Source organism: Strigops habroptila, chromosome 2 (genome assembly GCF_004027225.2).
Source record: "Strigops habroptila isolate Jane chromosome 2, bStrHab1.2.pri, whole genome shotgun sequence".
Lineage (NCBI taxonomy): Eukaryota > Metazoa > Chordata > Aves > Psittaciformes > Psittacidae > Strigops > Strigops habroptila.
The window spans coordinates 35,789,271-35,814,977 of record NC_044278.2 but is presented as its reverse complement, the minus strand read 5'-3'; the positions used below and the strand labels follow the sequence as shown (position 1 = coordinate 35,814,977).

Here is a 25,707-nt window from a genome sequence, read left to right as displayed (position 1 = left end):
TGAAGTTAACCTGTGCATTAATTTTCCCTAATGGCTCTGGTATCAAGTTCTTGAAGTATACACTCCAGTTCAGTGCTGCTCGTGCATCCTCGTCTATGTTGTCATTTCAAAATCAACTGAGTAACCTTACTAATGAAGTTTCTGTAGTAGGTAGCAGTATTTTTCACTTAGAGGCTAGTGGCACAGCATCTTTCTTGACCCAAATCAAATAAAAAGATAACTAATGCTAAAACATACTGAAGAATTCAGTTTTGGTGATGAGATTAAAAATGTCCCTCTGATTTTAAATAGTTGCATGACAGTGTCCAGGATTGTTTAAACTAGGTTACCTTTTCCATACAATAATCTTATCACTCTGAGACATTGAATAACCTAGTATACTTTTATTAAGAAAATGGAAGCAGAGGTTGATGAACATTTATTGGACTAACTTTAACACCTCGAAATCACAGGCATCAGTCAGACTGAGGCAGCATACCGATAAGACCAAGTTTTCTTTACAAATCTATGAACCCCTGTACAAAAATAAAGTATAAAACGGGCAAACAGAAATATTTGTTTCTTCCCAATCCCAGGGCTGCTTCTGAGGTCACATTTCAGCATGAATTTAGAGAAGTCCAAGAGATGCTCTAAATTATGCAGTGATATTTACAATACTAGGAGGACCCTTCTCCAGTTGGGGATTGGAAAAAAATTAAATATCATAACAATAGCTCTGCACCTGCATGAGTCTTCCCTATGCAAGTGAAGCTTCCAGCAGAATTTATGGCAGCCTTTTGCCCTCTACACACCACACAAAAACCAGAGATGCATCAGAAGGGTTTGGGCAAGGCAGGAGGGAGAGAAGGCGTTCATCGGGCAGACTGAGTCGTCCCTGGAGTTGCTCTGTGCTTTCCTGGGACTGTGCTGAAACCAGTTCACAGAGCTCACTGGGCTGCCTGGTTAAGCCGCAGTTAAAGCGTAGTGGGGGTTCCAAGTTAATCTTTTGCTACTGAAGGTTCCCACAAGGAAAACAGTCTATGGTAAAGAGGAGGCAGGACAGTATGCTAACTGATGTGCTTTACAGTTTTTGTCCCTTGATAAAAGGCTATACATGGGAATAAAAGAAACAGAGCTCTCCAAGTTAGTCTTTCTACTGTGTAATATTAACTGAATGGTAGCTCCACTTAAGAGAAGAAAAGCGTATTAGTTACATTGTATCACTACTTATTGTCATCTACATAAGGCAGAAGCACCCTCATGGGAATTATGAGTTTTCTTTCTTATAGGATGGGTACACAGAAACTCCAAGAAATTCACTTTGACAGAGTCAAAAGTGTGTAGTCAAAACATTTATGGTGGACTATACCCCAATTATAAAAATTATTTACCTGTTTAATGTCATAAACATTTCAGAAGAAGAAGGTGTCATTGAAGTCATATACCAATGCTTACCAGAGAAGAAGTTTGTATTTCTAACATCAGAAACACTCCACTGCTTGATTTTCAGTAGTAGGTTGTCCCACCTTTGTGCTTTACTGGGAAAAGAGGTAGTTTTGAGAATGAATGAATCTGTCACTTCGATGAGCTCAGCTAGCATGTGATACTCCTATTGTAACAGCTGATCTACAGGAACACCCAATAAGGTTCGTCCAGGACTAGAGTGACATGACACAACTACTTGAAGAAGTACCTCTTGCTCACTAAATAGTTCACAGTTTGCACCTATCCCCTTTTTTCAGGGGCTAAATTCAGAACACGCAAGCAGCTAGTATTACTCCCATAGGTTCCCTGTTACATGCTGGCTTGCTTACACAAGGCTCACACAGATTGTTTCTCATCAATTAGTTTCCAGCACTTCACAAACCACAAACTCAAGGACCTGGTTACAGTACTTGCTTTGAGATGCAGTCAGGTGGGGTAAAGTGATGGACCAACTTCCCTTCTGCGCTGCAGGCTGCAAGCTGAACTATGGGTGCTGCACAAGATAAACACCTTGCCTGACCTCGCTGGCTAGGAGGCTTAGCTGGACCTAGACTTTGCCTAAGGATTTTGCAAGAACAGAGATTTGACCACCCAACCTGCAGTAGGAGTAGGCAGAAGATTAGCAACCTATGTGCTATATGATGATAGAATCATAGAATGGTTTGGGTTTGAAAGGACCTTAAGATCGTCTGGTTCCAACCCCCCTGCCATGGGCAGGGATGCCTCACACTAGACCATGTTGCCCAAGGCTCTGTCCAGCCTGGCCTTGAACACTGCCAGGGATGGAGCATTCACCACTTCTTTGGGCAACCTGTTCCAGTGCCTCACCACTCTCACAATAGAGAACTTTTTCCTTATATCTAACCTGAACTTACCCTCTTCAAGTTTAAACCCATTGCTCCTTGTCCTATCACTACAGTCCCTAATGAAGAGTCCTTCTCCAGCATCCTTGTAGGCTCCCTTCAGGTACTGGAAGGCTACTGTGGGGTCTCCAAGCAGCCTTCTCTTCTCCAGGCTGAACAGCCCCAACTTTCTCAGCCTGTCTTCATACGGGAGGTGCTCCAGCCCTCTTATCATCCTTATGGTCCTCCTCTGGACTTGCTCTAACAGCTCCATGTCCTTTTTATGTTGAGGACACCAGAACTGCACACAGTACTGCAAATGGGGTCTCACGAGAGCAGAGTAGAGGGGCAGGATCACCTCCTTTGACCTGCTGGTCACGCTTCTTTTGATGCAGCCCAGGATGCGGTTGGCTTTCTGGGCTGTGAGTGCCCGCTGCCAGCTCATGTTCAGTTTCAGATAATTAACCCTATTATAAAGGTTCAACTGTGAGAACTTTTTCTGATTACATGTGCAGCAGTGCCAAACAACTGGAGCAGCCCACAGATCAGTTACAGCTGACAGTTCAACTCTGAGGATAAATCCTTTGAGAACACTGTATCATTTCAATATAAGCACTAAACTTCATACTACACAACAGCACACCAACCGAGCCTTGAAGATAAATCATTTGAAGGAACACTGCATTTCTGACACCTAAAAAAGAGGTGGCAATGCTTGCTCCTGTATCCATTTTCAGAAAAAAATGCAAACCACCTGGGCCAGTAAGCACATGAAGAAGGGAAACAAAACACCAGGTCAGCACATGGTTAAATTTTCTTACTTGGCTCTGCTCTAATTCTAAATTAGTTTAACTTGTGCTTGTACAGGTGGAGCAGAGCCCCTGGAACACGCTACAGGCTATGCCTTTCCAAGGGCCTTCCCTTAACAGACTGTAAGAAACCTTACTGCACGAGCCGCTGATTTGTTCTTGAAACTCCCTGCAATGAAATGAAGGACCCAAAAGCATTTAATTGTTGAACACATAAAAGGAAGTATATTTAAAATAAAAAAAATTGGTCAGACTGTAGAGTCAATTACCATTTTTAAAGGAATTTACAGGGCTGTTGTAGATGAGTCTTTTGGAATAGTCAGTTTATCGCAATGCCTAAACTGGTTTCTTCATTGCACAGTATTTTCTTTTAAAATGTGTGCATTTTTAAACAATTACATACATATTAAAAATCAGCATTTCTTTGCTTAAACTTAATTAAAACGTTAATACTCTCAGACAACACGGATCTGAAATGGTGAAACCAGTAATTGCCCCCTCCCACCTTACAACAAATTAAATTGAGACAAAATTACAAACACATTTCACTACATGATTATTATTAATAAAAATCAGTTTTGTTTTTTTTTTCTTTTTTTTTTATAAAGTTGCCCAAAATGCAAGGGATGTGCATAGGTTTACAACTTAGTCAGAATAATATTTTACTTTATTCCCTTGGGTACGTGTTCCCATGAACGGAATGTACTTTGCTGTAGATTACAGGTTTTATCAACACAGATACACCAACGGCATGAACGCTTGCGACTGTCCACATGCATTAAGAGTCAAGACCCAATTTCAAATTTCTAAAAGTTTTACAGAGTTCTTCAAAGAGACAGTATCACATTATCTGGATGTTACACAAAAGTACTTAAAAATGCTATCCTAGGAAAAAAAAAAGCGTGAAAAAAGGCCTTTAAAATTTATGAATTTGTTTCGTAACCACTAGACTAATTACTTCAAATAAATAAAGGAAAGCAAAGTATTCCAATCCATAAAATCAGACTCTAAAAAGAATGTAGTGTTCCACCCCCAAGTTAAGGTAACAGAATCATATTATTATTACTATTAAAATAGATTATAGAAAGCAGCATCTATTTTGTGCAGTTTTTAGGGGCCCTTGAAATAAAAAGCTATGATTTCCAAAAATATAACATTCCAAAGGACTGAATAATACATATATTTAAAGATACATTTTATTAAAGTTTAGGAGAAATGATTAAAAAAAAGATACTGTCTCTTTAAATTAGTGTTTGATTTTTTTCCCCCTCCTCCTATCTATTCGGACATGACAATAATTATATTTTAGGTCACACTACATCTAGGTAGTCTCTAGGGGCCAAGACCTGTTGACATAAGGTCAATAACGAAGAGGTTTTCCATGTATGAGGTGGTTCCCAGTAATGACAAATTTTTTCTTTTCAATTCTCTCATGACTGGTCTAGTAAACCCAGGAGACTGGGACCCACTGTGAGGCTGTACACACAAGCTCGATGGCTTCCTCCAGGTGCCTGATAGTTTCATCAATTTCATTGTTGATAATTGTTAGGTCAAAGTAGTGTGCATATGTTCTCTGTAAGATTTCAGACTCCTTCTGCAGGCGCTGAAGAGATTCATCCTGTTCGGGGGGTCAGAAAAGAAAATGAGAGAGAGAAGTTGGATCCTTTTGTACGCTTCTAAACCAGCTTTCTAACTGTTACTTACGGAGAAGGAAACGGGCAAAAAAGCCTTAGGGAGGCCTAGGTGGTTTAGATCCCCCACCTCAATCTATGGAAATTGCACAGGAGAAATGGCACAATCTCTCTCTTGAAGCTGACATTCAAACAGCACTCAGATATTAATACTGAGACAAAAAACAAGTCTACTGTTAACAAAGCAAGGCAGAGGATGGAAGCTTAGAAAAGCAGCACAGACATGAGCAACAGAGACCATATATGAATAAAATGTTTGAAGTGCAGAAGTATGAGCACAAGTTTGACCTATGTCCAGGTAAGAACATGAGAAACAGGATGAGTATATCGTCAGGTATCAGCTGTTCCAGATTTTGGCAATGTTTTCTGTTCAACATCAGTTTTCTGGGCCTACTTCCTTTAATAATCATTTTCTGATAAGGAAGTTTTCACTCCATATTACTTTGTGGTTCCTATTTCAGAGCATGCCATTCCCAGCATCTCTTAGTGTGAGATCGTGAAGATGAACCACACAGCCCATTCTCAAGAAGGGCCAGTGACAGAAGACTGCTGCTCTCCATGGCTTGGTGTCAATGTCTTTACAGAAACAAGCGCATCCTACTTTGTGGGTGTGCTACGAGACTCTGTGCAGCCAGCAACACTACAGTGATGGGCTTTGTTAGTGAGGTCTGCCTTTCTGAGAGAGCAGGATTGCAAACAGCTTCTTTCTAATGCTCTGCAACAATTATAAGTTTGAATTTTCTTCCTTCAAATTTCCTTCAAAATTAAAAAAAAAAGAAAAGAAAAGAAAAGAAAAACAAAAAGAAATAATTTGCTGCTTTCATGAACCTTGAAATAGCCACAGGAAAGTGATCAAGTCCGTTCTGCCCCACAGGTTTGGGGTGGATATGGGAAAAAATTATATATGAATATTATAAACTCCTGCTGCTCTGTATTATCTGTTAGGCCATCCTACTTGATCAGTCAATTGGGATACACTTCATTATAACAGAGTTTTAGGCTGCAGGAAGCACAGGCACAGTGCCTGTAGCTGTTTTCACAAGAAATTATTCTGGGAACAGACTTCTATCCATCTAATAAGAAATTCCCCTCCTCCCCTTTTTTTCTGTTTTAGCTTCCCAAGTATCTCTAATTACAGTGACAAGTAGCTGTGGAACAGTGGCTTTCAGGTCCTCTGAAGGGAACAACCTGCACTGAGACAGTTCTCCTTTCCTATAGCAATGAAACCAGCCACTTCTGGAGGAGAAGTTCTGCACTAAAGTTAACAGTTCTGCTTCTCTCCAGAAGCTGCAGGCTCAAATGAGGGGAGGGGGGATATGTCTCCTTCACGTGATAATCACTACAAATTTCATTCCAAGTTAGACAAATATTCCTTGTACTCTGTACAAGGGATGCTCCTTATATGGACAATTATGCATCGCCAGTGATGCCTGGAACTTCCGTAGAAAATACCAGTGCATGGAAATACGATTTCTTCTGTTAAGAAATTGGACAATATGGATCAATACTAATATTAAATATTTTTGTGGAATGTTTCATATGGCTCAGTGTCATTAAGCCAAAAACCTAGTTAGGTACACTGCCAACTTCTCGTGGATTCCGAAAGAGACATCAATTTGTATCAGCAGAGGATCTAAACTTTTTTGCTTAAATTAACCTACAAAGAAAAAAAATCATACTTGTCAAGCAGAATATTTTCAGTGCTTTAAATATATGTAGCTAAGATTTATTTTATATTTAAAGCCAGTCTTCACAAAGTCATATTGCACCTTTAAAAGAGTTTTAATCTCATGGCACAAGGCTAACAGTACCTGAAACCCCCCCATGAAGCCTTAGAACTCTTAAGTCCTATGTAGCTTTTTAACCGCTATTCAGATTTCCTTTGCCTACAAATATGAGAATGAGCTTTTCTCAGTAAAGCATCTATCTTACTGTGACTGACAATAAAAATCTGAAAAACTTACATTTTAAAAAAACCCCAACTAGAAGATAAAGAAGAATGAATACGAATTTTTACCTTGTACATCTAGATGTCACAAAACTAAGTGTTTCAAAAACTAATTGAATTTTAATATTACTCTGTCTTAGATTCTCCTAGATCTAACTTTATTTTGGAATATCTAAATTTCCTAGTCTGTTGGAAATGTAAAATGTTACTTCTTTCGTAAAGTTCCAGCAGCAGTAATAAGTTTGAGAAAGGCCATTGCAGCAGTTTTCAAATAGGTTCAAACTTTCTCAAGTTTTGCAAAAAGAGATTACAGTTCTTGATTTTTGTTTTTATTCTGTGACCAAATCTCATATGTGTTTGTGTTTTGTGAGTATCTATTTGTACATTCAAAACCACATCAGACTTTGCTGTTTCCTCTGTGTCTGTAAGTCTTAAATGCCAAAATGCATCTTTGAAGTTAACACTTCCTCCAAATTTTTGCTGTAGTAAGATCCTCTCAATTTCTCTAAAATTTCTGAATTAAATTTTGAATAGTGAACACCTCAGATTATTCTCCAAGAATACTCTCCATCAGTTGTACTCTCAATAGTGTCAAGAAAGAAGATATTTATTGAAATGTTCAGCTAGCTGCAGACAGACAAATGAGTGGCCACAACTTCATTAATTCCACATTTGAGAGCAGAACATCTCTGTCTTTTCTTCTTTCCTCAGCTCTCATGCAACAGGCCTTTTATGTGGGTTTAGTTGCACTGTGTCTGTTATTGGAACAGACTTTTCTTCCCTATCACTAGAATTCAGCTCACTTTCCTAATCTCCCTCTCCACCATAGCTGGGACAGAAAGGAGTGAAACATGGCTTTTATCCATTAAGTCTCTCCCATGTACATAATGGCCACAGGTAGTACCTTTAGTATCTGAGGGCTGGTTTTGGTTTTGTTTTTTTTTTTTTTGGCCTTAAAGTACATAGAACAATAGCTGCCACTTGTGACAGCCAAAGCACAGCCTACAACAAATCACTAATATTCCCTTCTAAGGCTGTGAGTAATGTATAAACAGACCATTAGGCCTTTGCCAATTTTGCTCCAACAGAAAAAAATTCTCCTCAATTTAAACAGCTGGTGGACTGCACACTTCTTGAGAAAAAAATACTTTTATTCTTTGGCTGTAGGAAGGGAGGATGCATAGCTAAAATTCAGAACAATTTGGCTCAATAAAGATTTACACATGGCTCAATAAAGATTTAGATCAAAAAAGTGGAGCCTGTCAACTCCTCTTTGCTGCTGCCTGGGCAGTGTGAGGTAGAAAACAGCTGGAGGAAAGAGGAACTACTCCATTGTTTTCTGATGTCCTCTCTTCTCTCTCTGTTTTAGCACTCAAATAATCTGATTTACATTTCCTTTGTGATTAGACAGGTGGGTACACTCTGGGAGATTTCCTGTATGATTTTTATTGGTTTCGTGCTTTGCAGAATCGCTCACAGTGCACTGCTATATTCAGTTGGAAAGCATAATACTTTGTCTCCTACCTCTTGCTGTGTGGTCCTTGGTTACTGAGATATTTTTTGTGGTCTCTGACAGGCTAAAGTGTCTCAAGAGAGATACTTTTAAGATCAGGCCTCTGCACTGATTTTACCACAAAGTTCAGATGTACAGCTGTAAAAGTAGAAATTTTACTCTCTAGTTTCTTTTTCACCAGCAGATAATTTTACTGCAGGTATCTGAAGTCATCATTACATTGAATTTTTATTCCAATGGTGAAAGTAACGTTGAATGGGAACAAGCATATCTACATTCTAAAACTACTGAAATAACCACGACTACCTTATCAGCCCCTAGCTGGTACTTACAGGCAATTTTCTGCACCATTTTGGCAGCTATGTACGATTAGTACAAGTGCAGGAAAATGAAAAGAAAAGCAAAGATGAAATTTAAGAAAACATAAGGGGGGAAAAAGGACAGTCATTTACAGAAGTGTTCTCAAAAAGCGTAAGTAAAACAAACAAAGCAGGATAAGAGGATAAACAGAAAGGGATACTCATTATGCAAATGAACCTTTTCATAAAGGAAGCATGAATGGGAAATATGGAACACACTCTCCGCCTTTGTTTGCTGCCTTGCAGGCTGCTCACACACAGACACAGTTTGCGTATCTCCTTCATGCAGCCCAGTAAACCTTGGAAAACAGGATCCTGTATTTGGGTAAGGTCTGTTGCTATTATGATTTCCTGCCCCTCCCTTTCCTTAAATTTAATTGATCCATAAATTATCATGCTTTATAAGCGTGGCCTCAGTTCAGCAATTCACGTGCCTGAGTGAAACCCTGTTTGCAGAGACTTTAGTCACAAAAGCTTAAAATAAAGACAGTCTTACAGCATGAATGCAAGTATTTAGAACATAATACTTCTACTAATATTTCTTTGGCATGAACAAGTAGTTCCCCACCACTACTATAAAAGGTACATTTCTGTCCTCTTCCCAGTGTACCATGGAAAACATTTTCTGCCTCATATGAGCTGCCCCAAATATCTCTATATTATATCCTACAGCTGGAAGATTAAAAGTTAAGTACCACTGGCAGATAAGTGAGGACAAGGAATACTATCTGGGAGCTGAGACACATGTATGGAGGCAACAAATCCAGGCAATTAGATAATTCCACAGGGTACCTGGCTGCCTGAGCATTGCTATAAGCACAATGCTTGCCTGACACATCCTAAGAACAGTTCCTTTTTTTAACTGCTGCCATGCCATTTGCTTGCACAAAGGCAAAGTCAGTGTAAAATACAAAATTTTAGTATTTTCTCATGATCGTACAAATTTACAGCATACACCAACACCAGCGGTTAGACAAACTGTCATTTCACTAACGCTGCAAATTGTGATGTTCTGAGAGATCTTCATCTGTACACTCATGATGTTTACCAGTTAGGGTATGGGTCCATAAAACACAGCGAAATGACGTAACTTACTGCTTTAAAAGTTAAAAGATCCTTCTTCCCCCTCTCCCCATCTTTCCACCTCTTTTCCTGGCTATATGCTTTCACTGCTTGTTCTGGCATTTGTGTTTGTCAGAGTCTTCATGAGATGCTTCAAAACTAACAAAAATCCAATTTAGAGCTAAAGTATCTCACTAAAGGATCTGATAAGTGCCATCGCCAGTGAAGACTGGCACTATGTGTCCCAGAAGCAAGTTGGAGAGAATCAGTCCCTTCAGCAACAGTGAACTAGTAGAATGCCTCAGCTGCTAGTAAAATTGCAGCTCAAGGCCAATGTTCTTCACTCTCCACTTGCTATTTTAACAATCATTCAGGGCACTGGCATTTAAATATGTTTGTCTTGTTCCTTATTTTCTTGCAACCCTCTGCATTAATGTTACAGTTTCATACTGTAATTACATTGCTATAGAAACTGGGCTTCTGAGTTTATTTTTGCGTGAGCAAGGAGCCATGTAGAAGATTTGGAACAGATTCATGGTCAAATCCAATTGATTAAATACCTTAATATCATAGTTTAAGAAAGGCTGAGCAGATAAAGTGTTCGTATAAATACTGTTTTCCCTGTTTTACTGTTGTGAGCTCTAAATCCAGAATTACTTGATAACATCTTTGAAATCAGTAGTAATCTGCAGAGTGGATACTCTAGAAAAACAATGTAGGAAATTCAGGATGTGGACCTCCATGAATACTTGACGTTGTTCTAGAAGCAACTAACCCTTTATTCAAAGCTTCCAGTTCTTAGAGAACAGTCTCTGAAATTCATAAGCCTATTTCTCATACATAAGTTTGCTGTATAGAAAAATACTAAAGATAAAGGTGGGATGACAGCACAGTCATGCGTGTCCATTTCTTCAGTTCAGGCCAGTTGTAATTTAGTGCTAGCATTGCAAGTCAGAATTGAGTAATTTGTGCTAATAACTTGTCAAGGATTTGGAAATGGATCTCTGAGATAGGGAATGAAATAAAAGAATATTTATTTTTAGAATACATCATATAGGTCCTTTAACTTGAAGTTCGAATGTCGAATTACAAAAATCTGTTACTAAACAATAAATACATCTCAATCAACTTAATAATGCTGCCATACAACTGTCTTTCTGCCTCTCAATTTACAGACAAGGAAACAATTAAAGAGGCTTATCTGCATACTTGAATCTCATCCTTAATTCTGTCTCTGATAAGACATTAGACTGCAATGTGCCATACCTCATTAATGCCTGGGGTAATCGTAGGTGCAGCAATAAAAACAACGAAAGGAGCAAACTCTGCAGTTCTCAGGACCTTCAATGCCTAGATGAAAAAAAAAATAATCAGATAGATACTTCAGAAGAATCCCTCAGCAATCAATGTGAAACAAGGTTAGTTGCACAAGCAAAAGATATAAAATCATGATTTACCAACACTGGTATTTGTTTTTAACTGAAGAAGAATCAAGACCTTAGTAATACGGACACTTAGCTTATTGCATTATTTTACATTTTTGGTGGTTGAACTGTATATTTATCCTTAATTTAAGTGAGTTTTCAAGACAATAAAAGCTTTAGCATTTTCAGAGAGGTTTCTCCCATACAGTCTCAAAGAGTAAGAATTCCGTTTGCATTTAAACTGAATGATTAACAAGTAAAGAAACTTAGTCATGCCATAAATGGGGAAAAGAGCCAACTGTATTTTAGAATAAGTACTGATTAGAATATAATTTTTTCTACCATTTTTTCTCGAAGTTTTTCTACTAACACTTCTTGATTATTATTTTCTGAAACAAATGAAAATGTGATGTGAGTGGTTTGAAGTTTTTAAAAAGTGAGCATAGCACTAAAGCAGTAAATGCAGCACCAATCCCCTGAACCAAATCTATGCAAAAGAAAAGAGTTATCATTAAAAGTTGACTTAGTAATAATTTACTCAGTGACACTTAGAGCTGCCATACGTAAAACTTTGGTACAGATCCAAGCTAGACTGAAGTGCAGGAAAAGAAACAAACATACGTCAGCTGAACTCAAATGGATGGTCAAGATAAAGTCAGTCTAAAGGCCAGACTTTTTTTGCTCCTTTTACTTCCTGTATTTTCCAAAGTTTGTTTTCTTTTTAAAACAAGCAAACAGAACCCACAATCCATCCTTTTCTCAAGCTAAAGAGGTTTTCCTCTCTGCTGCTTGAAACTGACCTATGTATATTATCTATGCCAACCTCCTCAAAACAAAGAGATAAATCCCATATATGAAAGTCAAGAAAACTCACATAACTAAGAGTACCTAAGGGAAAAAAGGCAAGTGGTGTAAGATAACTAGGAATATGTCCACAGACAGGCTGGTCTTAATAAGCTAAGATGGATGCATGAGGAAGCTAGTTAAGAAAGAGGCTTCCTATACACATGGCAGAGGAAGTGTACCAAAGGTGGCTGTTACCAAATGTAAATATATGCTAAGAAAGATTAAAATGGCTTCTGAGAATTGTAATGCTTATGAATAATGCAAGTTGAAAAGGTTTATCAAGAAAGTTTGCTTTTATCAGCTGCTCCATTTCAAGTAAGTATAAACGCTGCTCTCCCTGAGAACTGTTAAACATGGGATTTTGTTTTTCAGAACAGCAGCATACCAGCATACTATGTGAACAGTCCTAAATAATTTAGTCAGGTATCTTATTTCTGTTATGAAATTGTTAAAGAATTTGAACTTCTTGAATCCATTCACAAAAAAGAAAGAAGGCAGCAAATTTAAATAGGTAACACTGGTAACAATTTTAATTTGCCTTCCCTCCCATTTACTTCAATATCCTAGAATAATATAAACATCATGTTTGTCCATATTCATGTTGTTCTACCTAACAAAACATATAAACACATCCCTGTGAACTGAAAGTCATGACTACATGGATGTAACAAAGGAAACGTATCAGCATTTTCCACTGAAGATTTTATATAATGAATGAACAATCTATTAGCGTTTCTTAAGAGCCTGATTTTCCTTCCTGCCTTCTTCTGAAAAGTCTAATATTGCAACACAGAAAGGAGTTTATAAAGTAACAACACTGATCTGGTCACTGTGCAAACAGGATCAATATCAGTGATTGAACACAAATGTTTCTGATCATGCTCGATAGTGATATGGAGTCAAGAGTCAGTCAGGAACAAGATTACCATCTATAACAGCATCAAAGAGAAATTTTTGAAATACCAAAACATTACTCCTAGTAGGCAATGACAATCACTTGTTTTGACACGTTTCACTGGACATGAGGCTAATACAGTAAAAAGTTACACGGTAAGTAGATTTTCAAGCTACAGTGGTTGCATACCAAGCTAAAGTATTAACTCGTTTCTGCTGTATGTTCTTCTAACCAGATGATTACCAGAATTCTACTTCACAAATTGATACCCTGGTGGTCCAGAGATGTTTGTTTCATATTACTGTACACATTACTTATCTACTGTGCAATCAATAAAGATAAATGTATCTCAATAAAATAAGGTTGATTTGTGATGAGTCCATTTTCATATACTTCTCATTAGTTACCTGAGGTTCTACATCAAGTATTGCGATTAGTCCCTGCTCATGGATCTTTCGTATTGTTTCCAGTTTTGTCCCATACATTGCATCCTCATGGCTGCCATATTCCAAATATTCATTGTTTGATATATCCTGCATCATTTGGTCATGTGATACAAAGTAGTAATTTTTCCCGTTTTCTTCATCTTTCTTTGGAGGTCGGGTTGTATCTGAAAATACAAAATATTTTTAGTACAAAAGCAATATTAAGCTTATATATGGCGTTTTGCTTTATTTATCAATATTTATTTGCTGAATGATGACCTGTCAAATCACATATAGAACCATGAAGCATGAGCTTGAGGTAGGCAGAATGACAGGGGCTGGGTAAAGCAGGAGAATAAGGGATGTGGAAAAGGTAAAAATGAAAAGGTAACAGAGGAAGAATAGGTGGTCATAAATAACCTTTCCCTGATCAAGACTGTAAGATCCTATCAGCTGCTTTCAATAGCAAAAAAGGCCAAATTGCACAGTTTTTACAGTTTCTAATCAATTCAATTAACATCTCCATTTTATCCCAGGGGCCAGTACTGGGCCCAAGCCTGTTCAACATCTTCATTAAAGATCTGGATGATGGGGCAGAGCGCACCTGCAGCAAGGATGCCGATGATACAAAACTGGGAGGAGTAGCTGATACACCAGGCGGTCGTGCTGCCATCCAGAGGGACCTTGACAGGCTGGAGAAATAGGCTGTCAGGAACCTCATGAAATTCAACAAGGGGAAGTGCCAAGTCCTGCACCTGGGAGGAACAACTCCATGCATTGGTACATGCTGGGGGCTGACCATTTGGAAAACAGTTATCCAGAGAAGGCCCTGAGCGGGGTTCTGGTAGACACGCAGTTGAACACGAGACAGCAATGTGCCCTTGTGGCAAAGAAGGGCTAAAGGTATCCTGGACTGCATCAGGCAAAGTATTGGCAGCAGGTGGAAGAAGGCAATTTTTTCCCTCTACTCAGCACTGGTGAGGCCACACCTGGAGTGCTCTGTCCAGCTCTGAGCTCCTCAGTACAAGAGATACATGGACATACTGGAGAGAATCCAGTGAAGGGGCACTAAGGAACTGGAGAATCTCTCCTATGAGGAAAGGCTGAGAGAACTGGAACTGTTCAGCCTGAAGAAGACAAGGCTCAGGAAGGTTATCATCAATGAGTACAAACATCTAAAGTGAAAGTGTAAAGAAGATGGAGGCAGCCTCTTTTCAGAGGTGCTCAATGACAGGACAAGACGGCACACACTAAAATATGGGAGCTTCCACCTGAATGTAAGGAAACACTTTTTCACTCTGAGGGTGACTGAGCAATGGCGCAGGTTGCCCAGAGATGTGGTGGAGTTTCTATCCTTGGACATATTCAAAAGCCACTTGGAGATGGTCCTGGGTAACCAGCTCTAGGTGGCCCTACTTGAGCAGGGGGATTGGACCAGATGATTTCCAAAGGTAGGGATCTCAACCATTCTGTGCTTCTGTAGGCCATCTGCTTCTCTTTTCCACACAGGCATGCTGATATCCACTTGCTTCTTTTTCTTCTAATATTCCCTCACAAACTGATTTACTCTCATATTTTTCCACTATCATATTTATGTCAGTGACATATCTCAAACACCACATCTCTTACCAATCTAATCCCACATCTTCCAACAACCCTATCATAATTTCAAACAAGGTATCAAAAAATTGAGCTCATCTTCTGTTTTTAATTATACCTATTATTGTACTGAGGATTAATTAGCATATTTCGAAGATGAAAAGTTCTATAGACATATTATAGATCACAGTTATTTTAAGGAATTCAAGAACAATGGATTATATAAACCATATAATATCACTATATTACTCACTGCTGCCCTAGGTCTACTGAACTTATATACTCTTGTATTTCCTTCACATCCTTTTCTTTTGAAGAAAAAAAAAAAAAAAAAAAAAATCAAAAAAACCCCCCTGTATTTTCCTTTTTTTTTTACTTAAATTTTTATGAGGTTTTCTTCTTCAGAGTGTGAAAGTATAAGTCTAAAAAGTGGGTGAGGGCCTAATTACTTGCGGTCGAGAGAGATGAAAGCTACTTAGCAATAATATACTTTTGAATATATTGCTTCTGCAGACCTATGTAGTAAGAGATGTATGGCCTACTAATCCTTTTAATTAAATACTATTGTATGCGACATGATTTTTACAATCAGGTTTTCAGTAGGTACATATTTTCTTCATAAAGTACTCCCCAAACCTCCACACCCAACTTAAGGCTTATCTCAAAATCTACCTACTCCTAACACAGTTTTGTAAAAGAATGCAAAAAATGCAGTTAAATCCATCCCTGAGAGTTGTAGAGAATAAATTCAATTACCTAGAGTCAGCTGAAAGACAGATCAGGTTCCCATAATACTTAAAGGGTGTGTGATATATTTTATATGACCTATTTATACCACTAACATAACGAACTAATTTGGGTCTCTAAACACCAGCATAAAGTGCTATTTCAAATGCCCTAAATGCCGTAAGTCTGAAATATACATATAGGCACTATTAGATATAACACAGGAGTTAAAGGAGGCCATTGCTCTTCTGGAGTGGGGCTGGAAGTCAGGTGATGTTTAAAACAAGCATCTAAACATCATACTGATGCTTAAGCACCTGAATTTCATGCTGATTCGCAGTCTAGTCTCTTTAGCGTTATATAATCAGTGAAACAATTTCAGTGATACCACAGAGCAAGCAGGAACCTAGTGCAGGCAATCTAAGGCATGGTTGTCACAGTTTAGGCGAGTCCGTTTTAATAGGTATTTCAAGGTAAAGTCACTAGTTCAGCTTCTACCTCCTCACAGCAATACAGTTAGTACTTGAGAGAGACTGGATGAAAAGCATACTGTAAAGCATTTATTACTCTTTGTTTTAGTTCTTTGAAATGGAGAACATATTTGCTGGGTTACTATTCCCTTCCCCCCATATAATCTTGTCTACTGAATTAACAATAGGTACAACATTATGGAATACTCCTAGATATAAACAACAGTGCAACAAACAGTGCACTTTGACATTGCTGCTGGGGTGATCCAATGGCTCATGCTTTTAAAAGGGTTAGGTTTTTCTGTTTTCCTTCTGCTGGCGCTGGTCTTTGTCTAACTCCTTAGCAAGCAAGCCTGGGGAACTAAGATCAGCAGCCAACTAATCCTTTTCCCCTTCCAAATAGGTTTGCAGATAAGTTCTTAAAAATAATATTTTTTAGCAACAACAAAATCCTTATAGGTAGAGAACCACCCATGTGCCATTTCAGACTAAAGCACTAACCGAAGGTATAAAGAAAATCAAATTAATAGACAATAGTCATCAATGTCACTTCTGAGCCATGTATGGTGTCTCTGAAGTCAGCCTGAAACAGAGTGGACAGATTAAGCTGCTGGAACACTCTTGTTTCAGAATGCCTAGCTTGAGGCAAAAGAGTGCATCTCCAAGAGATTATGTAGTAGGATATGCAATTCCTGCCGTTGTATTGATAGAGGTTGTCATGAAAGGAAAACACCCCAGTGCTCTTCATAACAACCCACTTGTAAATAGTGAAGTTAATTGAGTTTTCTTTTTCTTATTGTCATCTCTGGAAACTTGAAGTTATTTTAGTGTAATACCAGTCCTCAAGGCTAGGCTGTGAAAAGTAGTGTAAAACATTCAGATAAGGTACACATAAAATCCTTGAAATCCAGTTTATATTTCTTCTCATGGGAACTATCCACAGTTTTAAATGTCAAGGCTGTTCCAGTCTTACCTAAACTGTAAATATAAAATTAGCACAAAAAAAAAGAAAAATGGTTTAACCTTCATTCTAAATTAACAAATCTTTATGTTAGAGAGACATAAGCTTAACAAGAACGTTTGTGAAGATTAAGAAACATGAGATGTAGAAGTGGTGCTACTTACTACACTTCCCCCTGAAAAAAACGAAGGAAGAAATATACCCAGTCCTATCATAGTTCCCACTTCTAAGACAGGATTCGTCTCAGCAGAACTGAACACATGTAGCAGTACAACAGGAGTGTTGTCAAGGATGATACAAAGAATTTTGCAGTACATTGAACATTGCTACTTACGAGGAATGGGGTAAGCAAATCTGTCCGGGTGTTTTGTGATGAGTGTGTTTTTTATGTGTCTTCTTCCAACACCATGTGCACCTAATCCACAACACAAAAATGAATTATAAATTTTACACCAGAAAAGATGCAAAACTATGCTATTGTGTTCAGAATAATAACTCAAAATTACCTAGTAAGACTAGCGTTTTCCTTTTGAATGCTGGCAGTTTTACTACTTCTTCGTATGTGACGAGATCTAATTGATCAAACACTAAAATACAAGAGAAACCCCCATAGGGATAAGAAAAAAAAGGCATATTAAAGGTAATAATTAATTGTACTACAAATTATAATTTTAGCAAGTTTTAGATTTACAATACAAAGTAATGTATTATGGAAAATAAAACCATTTCATTATGCAATTTTAACAAAATTATTCATTTAAAAAAACTGTTAAAAAGTAATAAAAAAGGTACTGAAATGCTCAGGAAAGTTTGCATGTCCTTTCATGCAGCATTCATCAGACCACAAAATTAGCTAAAATGGCATGCCATTCATGTTTGCATTCCTAAGAAATTGCAGTACTAAAGAAAAATCAGTAGACAGTGACCAACATGAATACAATATGAGAACATCTATTTACACTAAAGATAGAGATATTTTCATAATCATGTTTTAACAAGATTTATGAGAAATGTATAGAGAAGAGTGTTAATACTTTGTGGTATTTATTCTTCAAAACTACCACCATATTAATTGTAATTAGAGTTCTCTTTAAACACGCGTGCTAGTTAAATGGACATGCTTTAAAACTTGTGACAGAATGAAGAATTCTAATGAAAAGTGATGGCATTACATAAAAGAACCTCCACCATATTTAGGGAAAAATTGTAAAAGTACAATTTCAGAATTTCAACTGTAGTTGAAATTGGATGAATTCCATCATGCCTATCAGCCTATTGTCAATTGCCAAAGTACACAAGGATTGACAAATCAAGTTTTGTTCATGAAAAACAGCTTATTCCTCCTGTGCCCCATAATACATCATCTTTGTTAATTCTTGAAGAATTCTAATGAAAAAAGAAGCCAGGAGGTTGTTAAATACATTTATAAAGATTACAGCAATCAGCAATTGTGAGCAGAATAACGAACGAGTTTTCAGTTCTGTATTTATGCATGCTATGAAAAGAAGGGAGGAGAGACTGCACCTGAAGTATAGGATCTCTGAGTGTTTCCAAGGCCTAAGCTGGTGTATTAACCTCAACTATATCCCATCCATCTTTTAGGATAAGCCTGGATGTATCCTTCTCCCCCTTTCCAAAACCCCTTAGGAAAGTAGTGGTGGAAGCTTTAGTTTGCTTGCTCTAGAAGTCCCCAGCCACCAAGATCAGCATTAAGACTGTGGAGCGTACCAGAAGGCGCATGCTTTTTGTACCAAAGTCCCAGTTAAAGCAGCAAAGGATTTGATTTAATGAATTTCTTTTTATAGGGCAGATTTTTCAATTCAGTGGCAGTCTTTTTACCAAAGAAAAAAGTATAACTACTTCAATTTGGTCAAACTGCAAATCAAGTCAATTGACACACTCAGCGTTAAGACCTTGAAAAGATACAGATACAAAAACTTCCTAGTCCATTTGAAGCATTTTGAATTTCATCCTAAAGAAAAATCTCTTTCAACCTTTCCCCAAATACTAAAAGCAAGAATTTAGTCATATTTTTCCTCCATTCCACATACATAGAATTCTTACTACAGTCCTTTTTGCAACTTCACAATATTTAAACTAATTAATAATTCCTTTCATATTAGAAAGGGCTAAAGATCTGCAACATGTTAAATAGTTTTACCATTCTAACCATCTAGGCCTGCAAATATCTTTTCCCATTAAAGAAAATAAATAATTTAAAAAAAAAAAAAAATCAATCCTTTATTTTCTTCTTGAACAAAACCACAGTATGTTAGAGACAAACAACCGGAACAAACAACAGAAATGATACATATTAATGCCTTCATCACAAACTAGCAGCATGGAGAAGATGTGTCTCAGTTGACATGGATTTAACTAATGATTGTAGGGTTTTCAAATGCAAAAGAAAAATGATTTTTTAATATACGCAAGATATGAGGAATACAGGGCACATGTAAAGACTGAAATTTAATGCTTCTGTGTTACTAGCTAATAAAGAAAAGGAGATCTTGATAGGAGACAGTAAGAAGCAAATAAAGAGGCATTGTCACTTGACAGGTTACTTACATGCACAGAGGCCATTGGGAGTAAGACAGCATGAAAAATGTACAGGGGTCATTGAGATATGGCTTGTAATATATTAGTAAAATAAAAAGTATATGCACAAAATAAACTTTACCATGCAATAGTCTAAACACAAGGCAAATAAATCACATTAAGAAATGATAAACATATTTTATAAAAGCTTGGCAATTTTCTACATTATGCATAATATGAAGCATAGTTCTAGTATGTTCTAAAGACTGTTCTTTTATGAAGTCCTGCAATAACACTTCAGTAAAATAAATAAAAAAAATATATCTAGATATCACTGCAGTATATCTCTAGAGCATTTATAAAAATGTCAGTGAGACTAATAATGAAAAACAGTTATTTTCTTTTTTTTCTGTGGGCTTTGGTTTAAAACTGACTTTACAATGATAAGATGCATGATTGTGAAACTGTCTCTTGAAAGACACAATACTTTAATACGAAGTTTGGAAGAAAGAAAACCAGGATATTTTTCCTGTAAAGGAGAATATATTTGCATTTAATTATAAAGAGTAACTGGAATATTCTCTTCTTTACTTCATAAACTATGCCTGATCTGCAGAATAATTTAATTTCTAGTTCCAGTAATATCCCAATATATCTCACCAAAATCTTCGCTCTCAAATCATTACCTGGCCACAGACAGTTGACTATGGAATATTGTACTAGATCATTTCTCAGTACCCCAGTTCAGTCTCATCTCTAAGACAAAAATAACATGGAAGTCCAAATAGATTACACACTGCTGAACAATTTATTGAATTTTATACTAAGATGTAAGGGAAATAAATTCTACTTTATTGTTAGAGAAACATTTTGACATCTTGATTAGACTTCTCGGAGCCAAATTAATCATACTTATTTTGGATCCAAGAAGAGAAAATCTGGCTTTTGTTCTGAGACAGATGCACTGAAAGCTTGCAAAAGCCAGTGTTGCTGTATTTCTGACTAACAATATCAGACATGATAAAAGTAGTTCAGAGAAGGCAAATTCAGTACCACCTTCATTAAACTTAAGCGAACACTGTAGCATTTCAGTGAACCTCTTTATATCCTACGTTTGGCATCATTCCCTGGAATATTACTGGCACCACCTTTAGCACCTCAAGGACATGAAGATCAATGAACATTTCTAAGAGAAACTGTGATTTTAATCAGTGCTTTCATTAACCTTTAGACTTTTGAGGGGGAAGGGAAGGTGTCAGATGGTATTTGGAAAAGAACAGTTTCTTTCATGGTCATTATCATAGTTTTTAATACTTATGTGTCGGACATTGGAACAGGCTTCCCAGGGAAGTGGTGGTATCACTGTCCGTGGAAGTGTTCAAACCAGTGTAGATGAGGCCCTTAGTGACATGGTTTAGTGGTTGACTTGGCAGAACTGGGGTAACAGTTGGACTTGATCTTAAAGGTCTTTTCAATCTAGTTGATTCTATGATTCCATGTTTCTAATTTTTGGCAACCACCGTGCTCTGATGTAAAGTGACTAACAGCACTAACGGTGAAAAGCACTAAGGCAGGCAAATTGTGCAACTCAAAGTGCTGTCAACCTTCTCCAAAATGCACTTCCTATGTCAGGACAGGGAAGTCGAGATTAGCTTCCTTTCAGGGTTAGCCCCAGCTGGCAACTAAGCCCCACACAGCACACAGGGGTTTAACTGATACAAAGTCTTTGAGCTAGTTTTCCTCCTGAAGTATTGCCTGCTCCTTCTCTGTCCATCCTCTTTCCTTTGCTTATTCCTTTGTAGCATGCTGTGCTTAGTCACACTGACATTAATAACTATATATCTGCACTGTGAACTATATTAAGAAATGTATCTGCCTTAAAGAAAAAGAATCAATGTTTTTTTTGTCGGGTGGTTCTTCAGTTAATCCAGTTGACAGCATGGCCACACAAAGTTATACTGCCACAACTAAAGGGAGCAGCAGCGCTGAGGGAATGTATGCTGGGAGCAACTGATAATACTTCAAAACCAGTACTGTCAAAGACTTTAGGTCATAGAATCTGATTTATTCTCAACACTTTTTGTTAAGGTCATAATTAGTAAAACATGATTTAGAGCTATTGCGATGGGTGGAAACATTAAAACAAGCAAGGTCAAACAGCAAAAGGAAGGAAACAAGTTAAAGCTTTCAATCTGTACTTATAAAGGTTTTCAGGGTAACAAGTAATTTTATATTTAACTGTGAACACCTTAAATGTGATGGTGAATTAAGGAATATAAATGACTATTACTGTTCTTTGATTTTCTTAGAATTTATTTTCAAATTACTTTTAAGGAAACATAAATTCTGTAGCACTGATACATTGTGAGCTCTGATGCTGCACAAAGATTGCACAGGTAAGAAGAAATGTGAAAATACAGTTTTATATTATTTAATTGGTGCATATATAGCCTATATTAGGCTATATTATGATGCATTTATTTTGTTGCTTGCCTCTCACTGATTAAGCTGTATGTTTAAATAGCAAAGAACAAGCAGAGTTATAATGTAATTATTAGAATTTTACTTATATTTTCCTAAGTGCCTCCTGAGGTTTATGTAACAGTGCCAGCTGAACAACTAGTGGCAAGGTTTAGATTGTGAAAAATTTAACCTGTCGAAGATACTTGCGTCTTTTTTTTCATACCTGCATTGTGCTTTGCCAAATATTTGTCTTTGTACTGCTTTTTTTTCTTTCCAAACCAAGTACAGCTGGCCTGTTGCTCCTGTTTGGTCTTCTCCATGGCAATACAAGCAACTCGCCTGGCATATGAAGGAGAAAAATTTTTTTTGTTGTAATCAATGATTTTTAAGAAGCCACATAGAATGAGTTAGAAAAATAAGACTTTTAGTGGTACAAGAGTACAGTAAAACCTTTCAAAACCTTTTTTAAATGATTTAAAACCACTTTGATATAAAGAGTATCTTCTTAGGGGTAGATAATTAAAGCTCACATGTGAGCATGGGAGGAAGAGTAGCTACTAAAATGGCCATAGACCACTTTGCAGCAGATCAGACTGGAAGAACATGAGGCCTGAAAAGACCACTATGGCCTAAATTACTTCAAAAGTAAGTTATGTTGTGGAAGTGTTCTGAGTTCAATCTTTAGGATGAAGTATTGCAGGTGTTCCTGTTGCAATGTGTACCAGTGTTTCCCCTATGTCAGGGCTTGCAAGGGAGCTCTTGAGATGGAATGTATAGTCTACCTCTATTTCTCTTCTAGTAAAATCTCCCTTAGCCAGTCCAGGTGGCACAGGTGCTGTTAAAGCCTTACAGCACTCAAATTCTTTTATGTAGCAAATCTTGTATGAAATATTTTGGGCTATATTCTCCATATTGATACACTTTCTTGATTTATAACCATAACTTTCATGGCCCAGTACTTGTTGCAGAGTTTGTGCTGATATTATTTCGAATATTTACTAAACAGCTTCTGCAAGAGGTTGTTTAAAGGCTCTGCATTGCTTTTTTGTACTCAGTGTCATTGCTGCTCATTGAATCTGTCATTCAGGAATCTTTGCACTGTGATTTCTTTCTACTTTTTATCTTTCACATGAAAAATGAAAAGGAGAGAAACCATAAAACTTCCTCAGTGACCTTTGTACTTGATGTCTTGCTAACACTTTATTCCTGCAGCACTTGTATGCAGTACTAATGAAAACACAGTTTAGAACCTAAAATAGAAATTAATTTGGTCCTCTTACATAAACAATTTGTATGTGGCCTTCAATCCTAGTTTCCTGTGGTATATCAGAAAGCGCAAACAATGTTTACTAACACAGGTGTTTATTTTTCTAATGTAACCACACATCTCTTACTGCATGTAACCCTTACTGCTATGCATGTACAAAAACCCCCAGAAAATCAATGCCACACAAACTGAAGCAATATAGACACTTTTTTTTCCTGAAAAAACAAAAAATTATACAAAACCAAGCTATACAACAATGAAAAGCATGGAAGACAGAAATAAAAGCAAAGCCAAAATAATTTTTTAAGAAAGCTTAAAGTCATACCATTCTTGAAGCTCAGGAGAAGGAATAAGACCTGCAGTACCATTTTTTGAGTTTTCAAGTTTACCCTGCCACCAGTTATGATCATCTTTGCTAATGATTTGGATAATATCGCCAACTCGGAATCTGATGCCAGCTTCTTTGCAAGGAATGAGGTCATCCTTTGCTGGATCATATTCAAATTGTGCTCTTACATATATCTATAAAAAAGAGTTTATAAAAGACACTGCGATATTATTACTGGTACAGTATTAAGAGTAACACGTGGAAATTTGTTCTGTGCATGTAGCTACACACACTGTTTGCAACAAGCAAAGGAAGAAACAGAATGGCAAAAGCATGAGTGATTGAGTGATAGCTGAAAATGAAACAACCCCCCCAGCAAACAATGGAGACATATGATGTTATTTTGAAAGCAGTCTTCTACATACTGCAAAACCTGACAGCAAAAATGAACAAGTGTAATAAACTGCTAAGAGTCCCTAAAATCAATATTGACTATCATGAAATATTACAGACTATAAGTCAGAACCTTACAGCTGAACTGTGCTGTACTTTCCAACTGAAGTCCCATGATTTAACAATTTGTATGACAGGAAATTTTATTGGAGAATATAAAGGATTTAGGCTACAGTACTGATCTTTAGTATTTAGACTGAAAAATCAGTACTTTTTCTAAGATTTAACATGAAGTCCTCTGTTGCACCTACCACATATAGTTACTTGGGAGGAATCTGGGAATTCTCTGCATGGGTTTTTCAGTAAAAGTCTACTCACATATAAATGAAAACTAACAATTTGAGTAAGTTATTATGTAAGGAACATCAACAGAAAGAATTCAGATTCTGTCTTGACAATTTAAAATAATATACCAATCCTTGCTTTGTGTGTTAGTGAGGTCTCAACTCTAGAAAACAAAAATTGAAGTGATCTCCAGTTCTGGTTGCTAATTACAGCCCTGATGCATCCAACGATCTTAAAACTGGAATTAAATCTTGTGTCCAAGATGGGTAATTTCTACTGTTCATGAACTTCAAACATCACCCTATAGCATCTCAGACGGCCATGTTTACTCTACTGCTGATTTTCTTACTAAAAATTGACTAGATTAAAAAAAAAAATTACATTGCAAAGTCATATCTTTCATTTAAACTGCAACTAACGCTTTTCAACTTTGCTCAAATTCTGCTTCAAAAAGAGCTATAACTATGCAGTGTTAGCACTATTCATGGCACTTAAAACGGTGAATTTTTATAGTAGTCCAATCTGCAACCCAACCTATGAATAAATTAACATGTAATATACTAAATCTGACCCTTGTTCTGCTATGCATTGAGTGTGTGAGTTCAAACAAGCAACCCAACTTCTTTTAGCTATCTGAAAAATAGGATCTTTTGAAACCAATTACTTTTATGCAGTAATTGGCTTTCTATTGAGTAATCAGTAATGAACCAGTCTCTTATTTCCCCTCAACCTTATCTAATATAGGTCTAGAAATGTAAGCAGTATTTTTACCATCTAGAAACTTCCTTGATTTTCAAGTCCCTGCTCCAGTTTGGGCCATTATCCACTATATATTGGCAGTTCATGGAATGTAACAGAGTTTTGTAAAAACAGCAATGTATCTGTTATCCAAGCCCTTACTTTCTTCAAGGAATCCAAGCTACCACAAAAATATGCTGGTTCAATGGGAAAAGACTCTTGAAAAAAACAGGTAACTGTAAATGGTATAAGTACAAGGAACACCATTATTCTGATATTGCCTTGAACAAAGTCTCTTTTCCTGAAAAAAACACCTTATGAGAGGCAAATGAAAACCTAAGGCTTTTCAGCTGGAAATTTCAGAAGACAACATAAAGTTGAAAAAACCATACAGCTGTAAGCTTTAAAAATGGGAAATGAAGTGAAAGCAATCCATTCTTGTAACAGATATTCCAGCCAACTTAACCAGACAGTAGTATAAAAAGATTTTCAAAGACAACAGATCATGGAGTTAATGGACTCTTTTGAATGGAATTGCAAGAGTTATTATTAAAACCCTTGCTAGATTAAGAGGCTGAGTCCACGGTTAAAGATTCAGAGG

The 25,707-nt window shown here is 37.0% G+C and overlaps 1 protein-coding gene across 8 annotated transcripts in view; it reads right to left on the bottom strand.

Annotated features, from left to right (window-relative positions):
- Positions 1–386: 386 nt before the first annotated feature.
- The window catches only part of CASK (calcium/calmodulin dependent serine protein kinase), a 202,193-nt gene continuing 176,872 nt past the window's right edge, over positions 387–25,707 (bottom strand). For 5 of the 8 annotated variants that reach the window (XM_030477067.1, XM_030477070.1, XM_030477069.1 and 2 more), the window contains 7 exons: positions 23,628–23,824; positions 22,259–22,374; positions 17,541–17,621; positions 17,369–17,449; positions 13,261–13,463; positions 10,955–11,038; positions 387–4,733 (listed from right to left, as the gene is read on the bottom strand). In XM_030477067.1, the coding sequence (XP_030332927.1) occupies positions 4,557–4,733; positions 10,955–11,038; positions 13,261–13,463; positions 17,369–17,449; positions 17,541–17,621; positions 22,259–22,374; positions 23,628–23,824 (939 nt within the window). In that variant the 3' untranslated portion in view covers positions 387–4,556. The remainder of the gene's footprint in view (positions 4,734–10,954; positions 11,039–13,260; positions 13,464–17,368; positions 17,450–17,540; positions 17,622–22,258; positions 22,375–23,627; positions 23,825–25,707) is intronic. The other 3 variants (XM_030477071.1, XM_030477068.1, XM_030477074.1) reach the window with 1 other exon arrangement.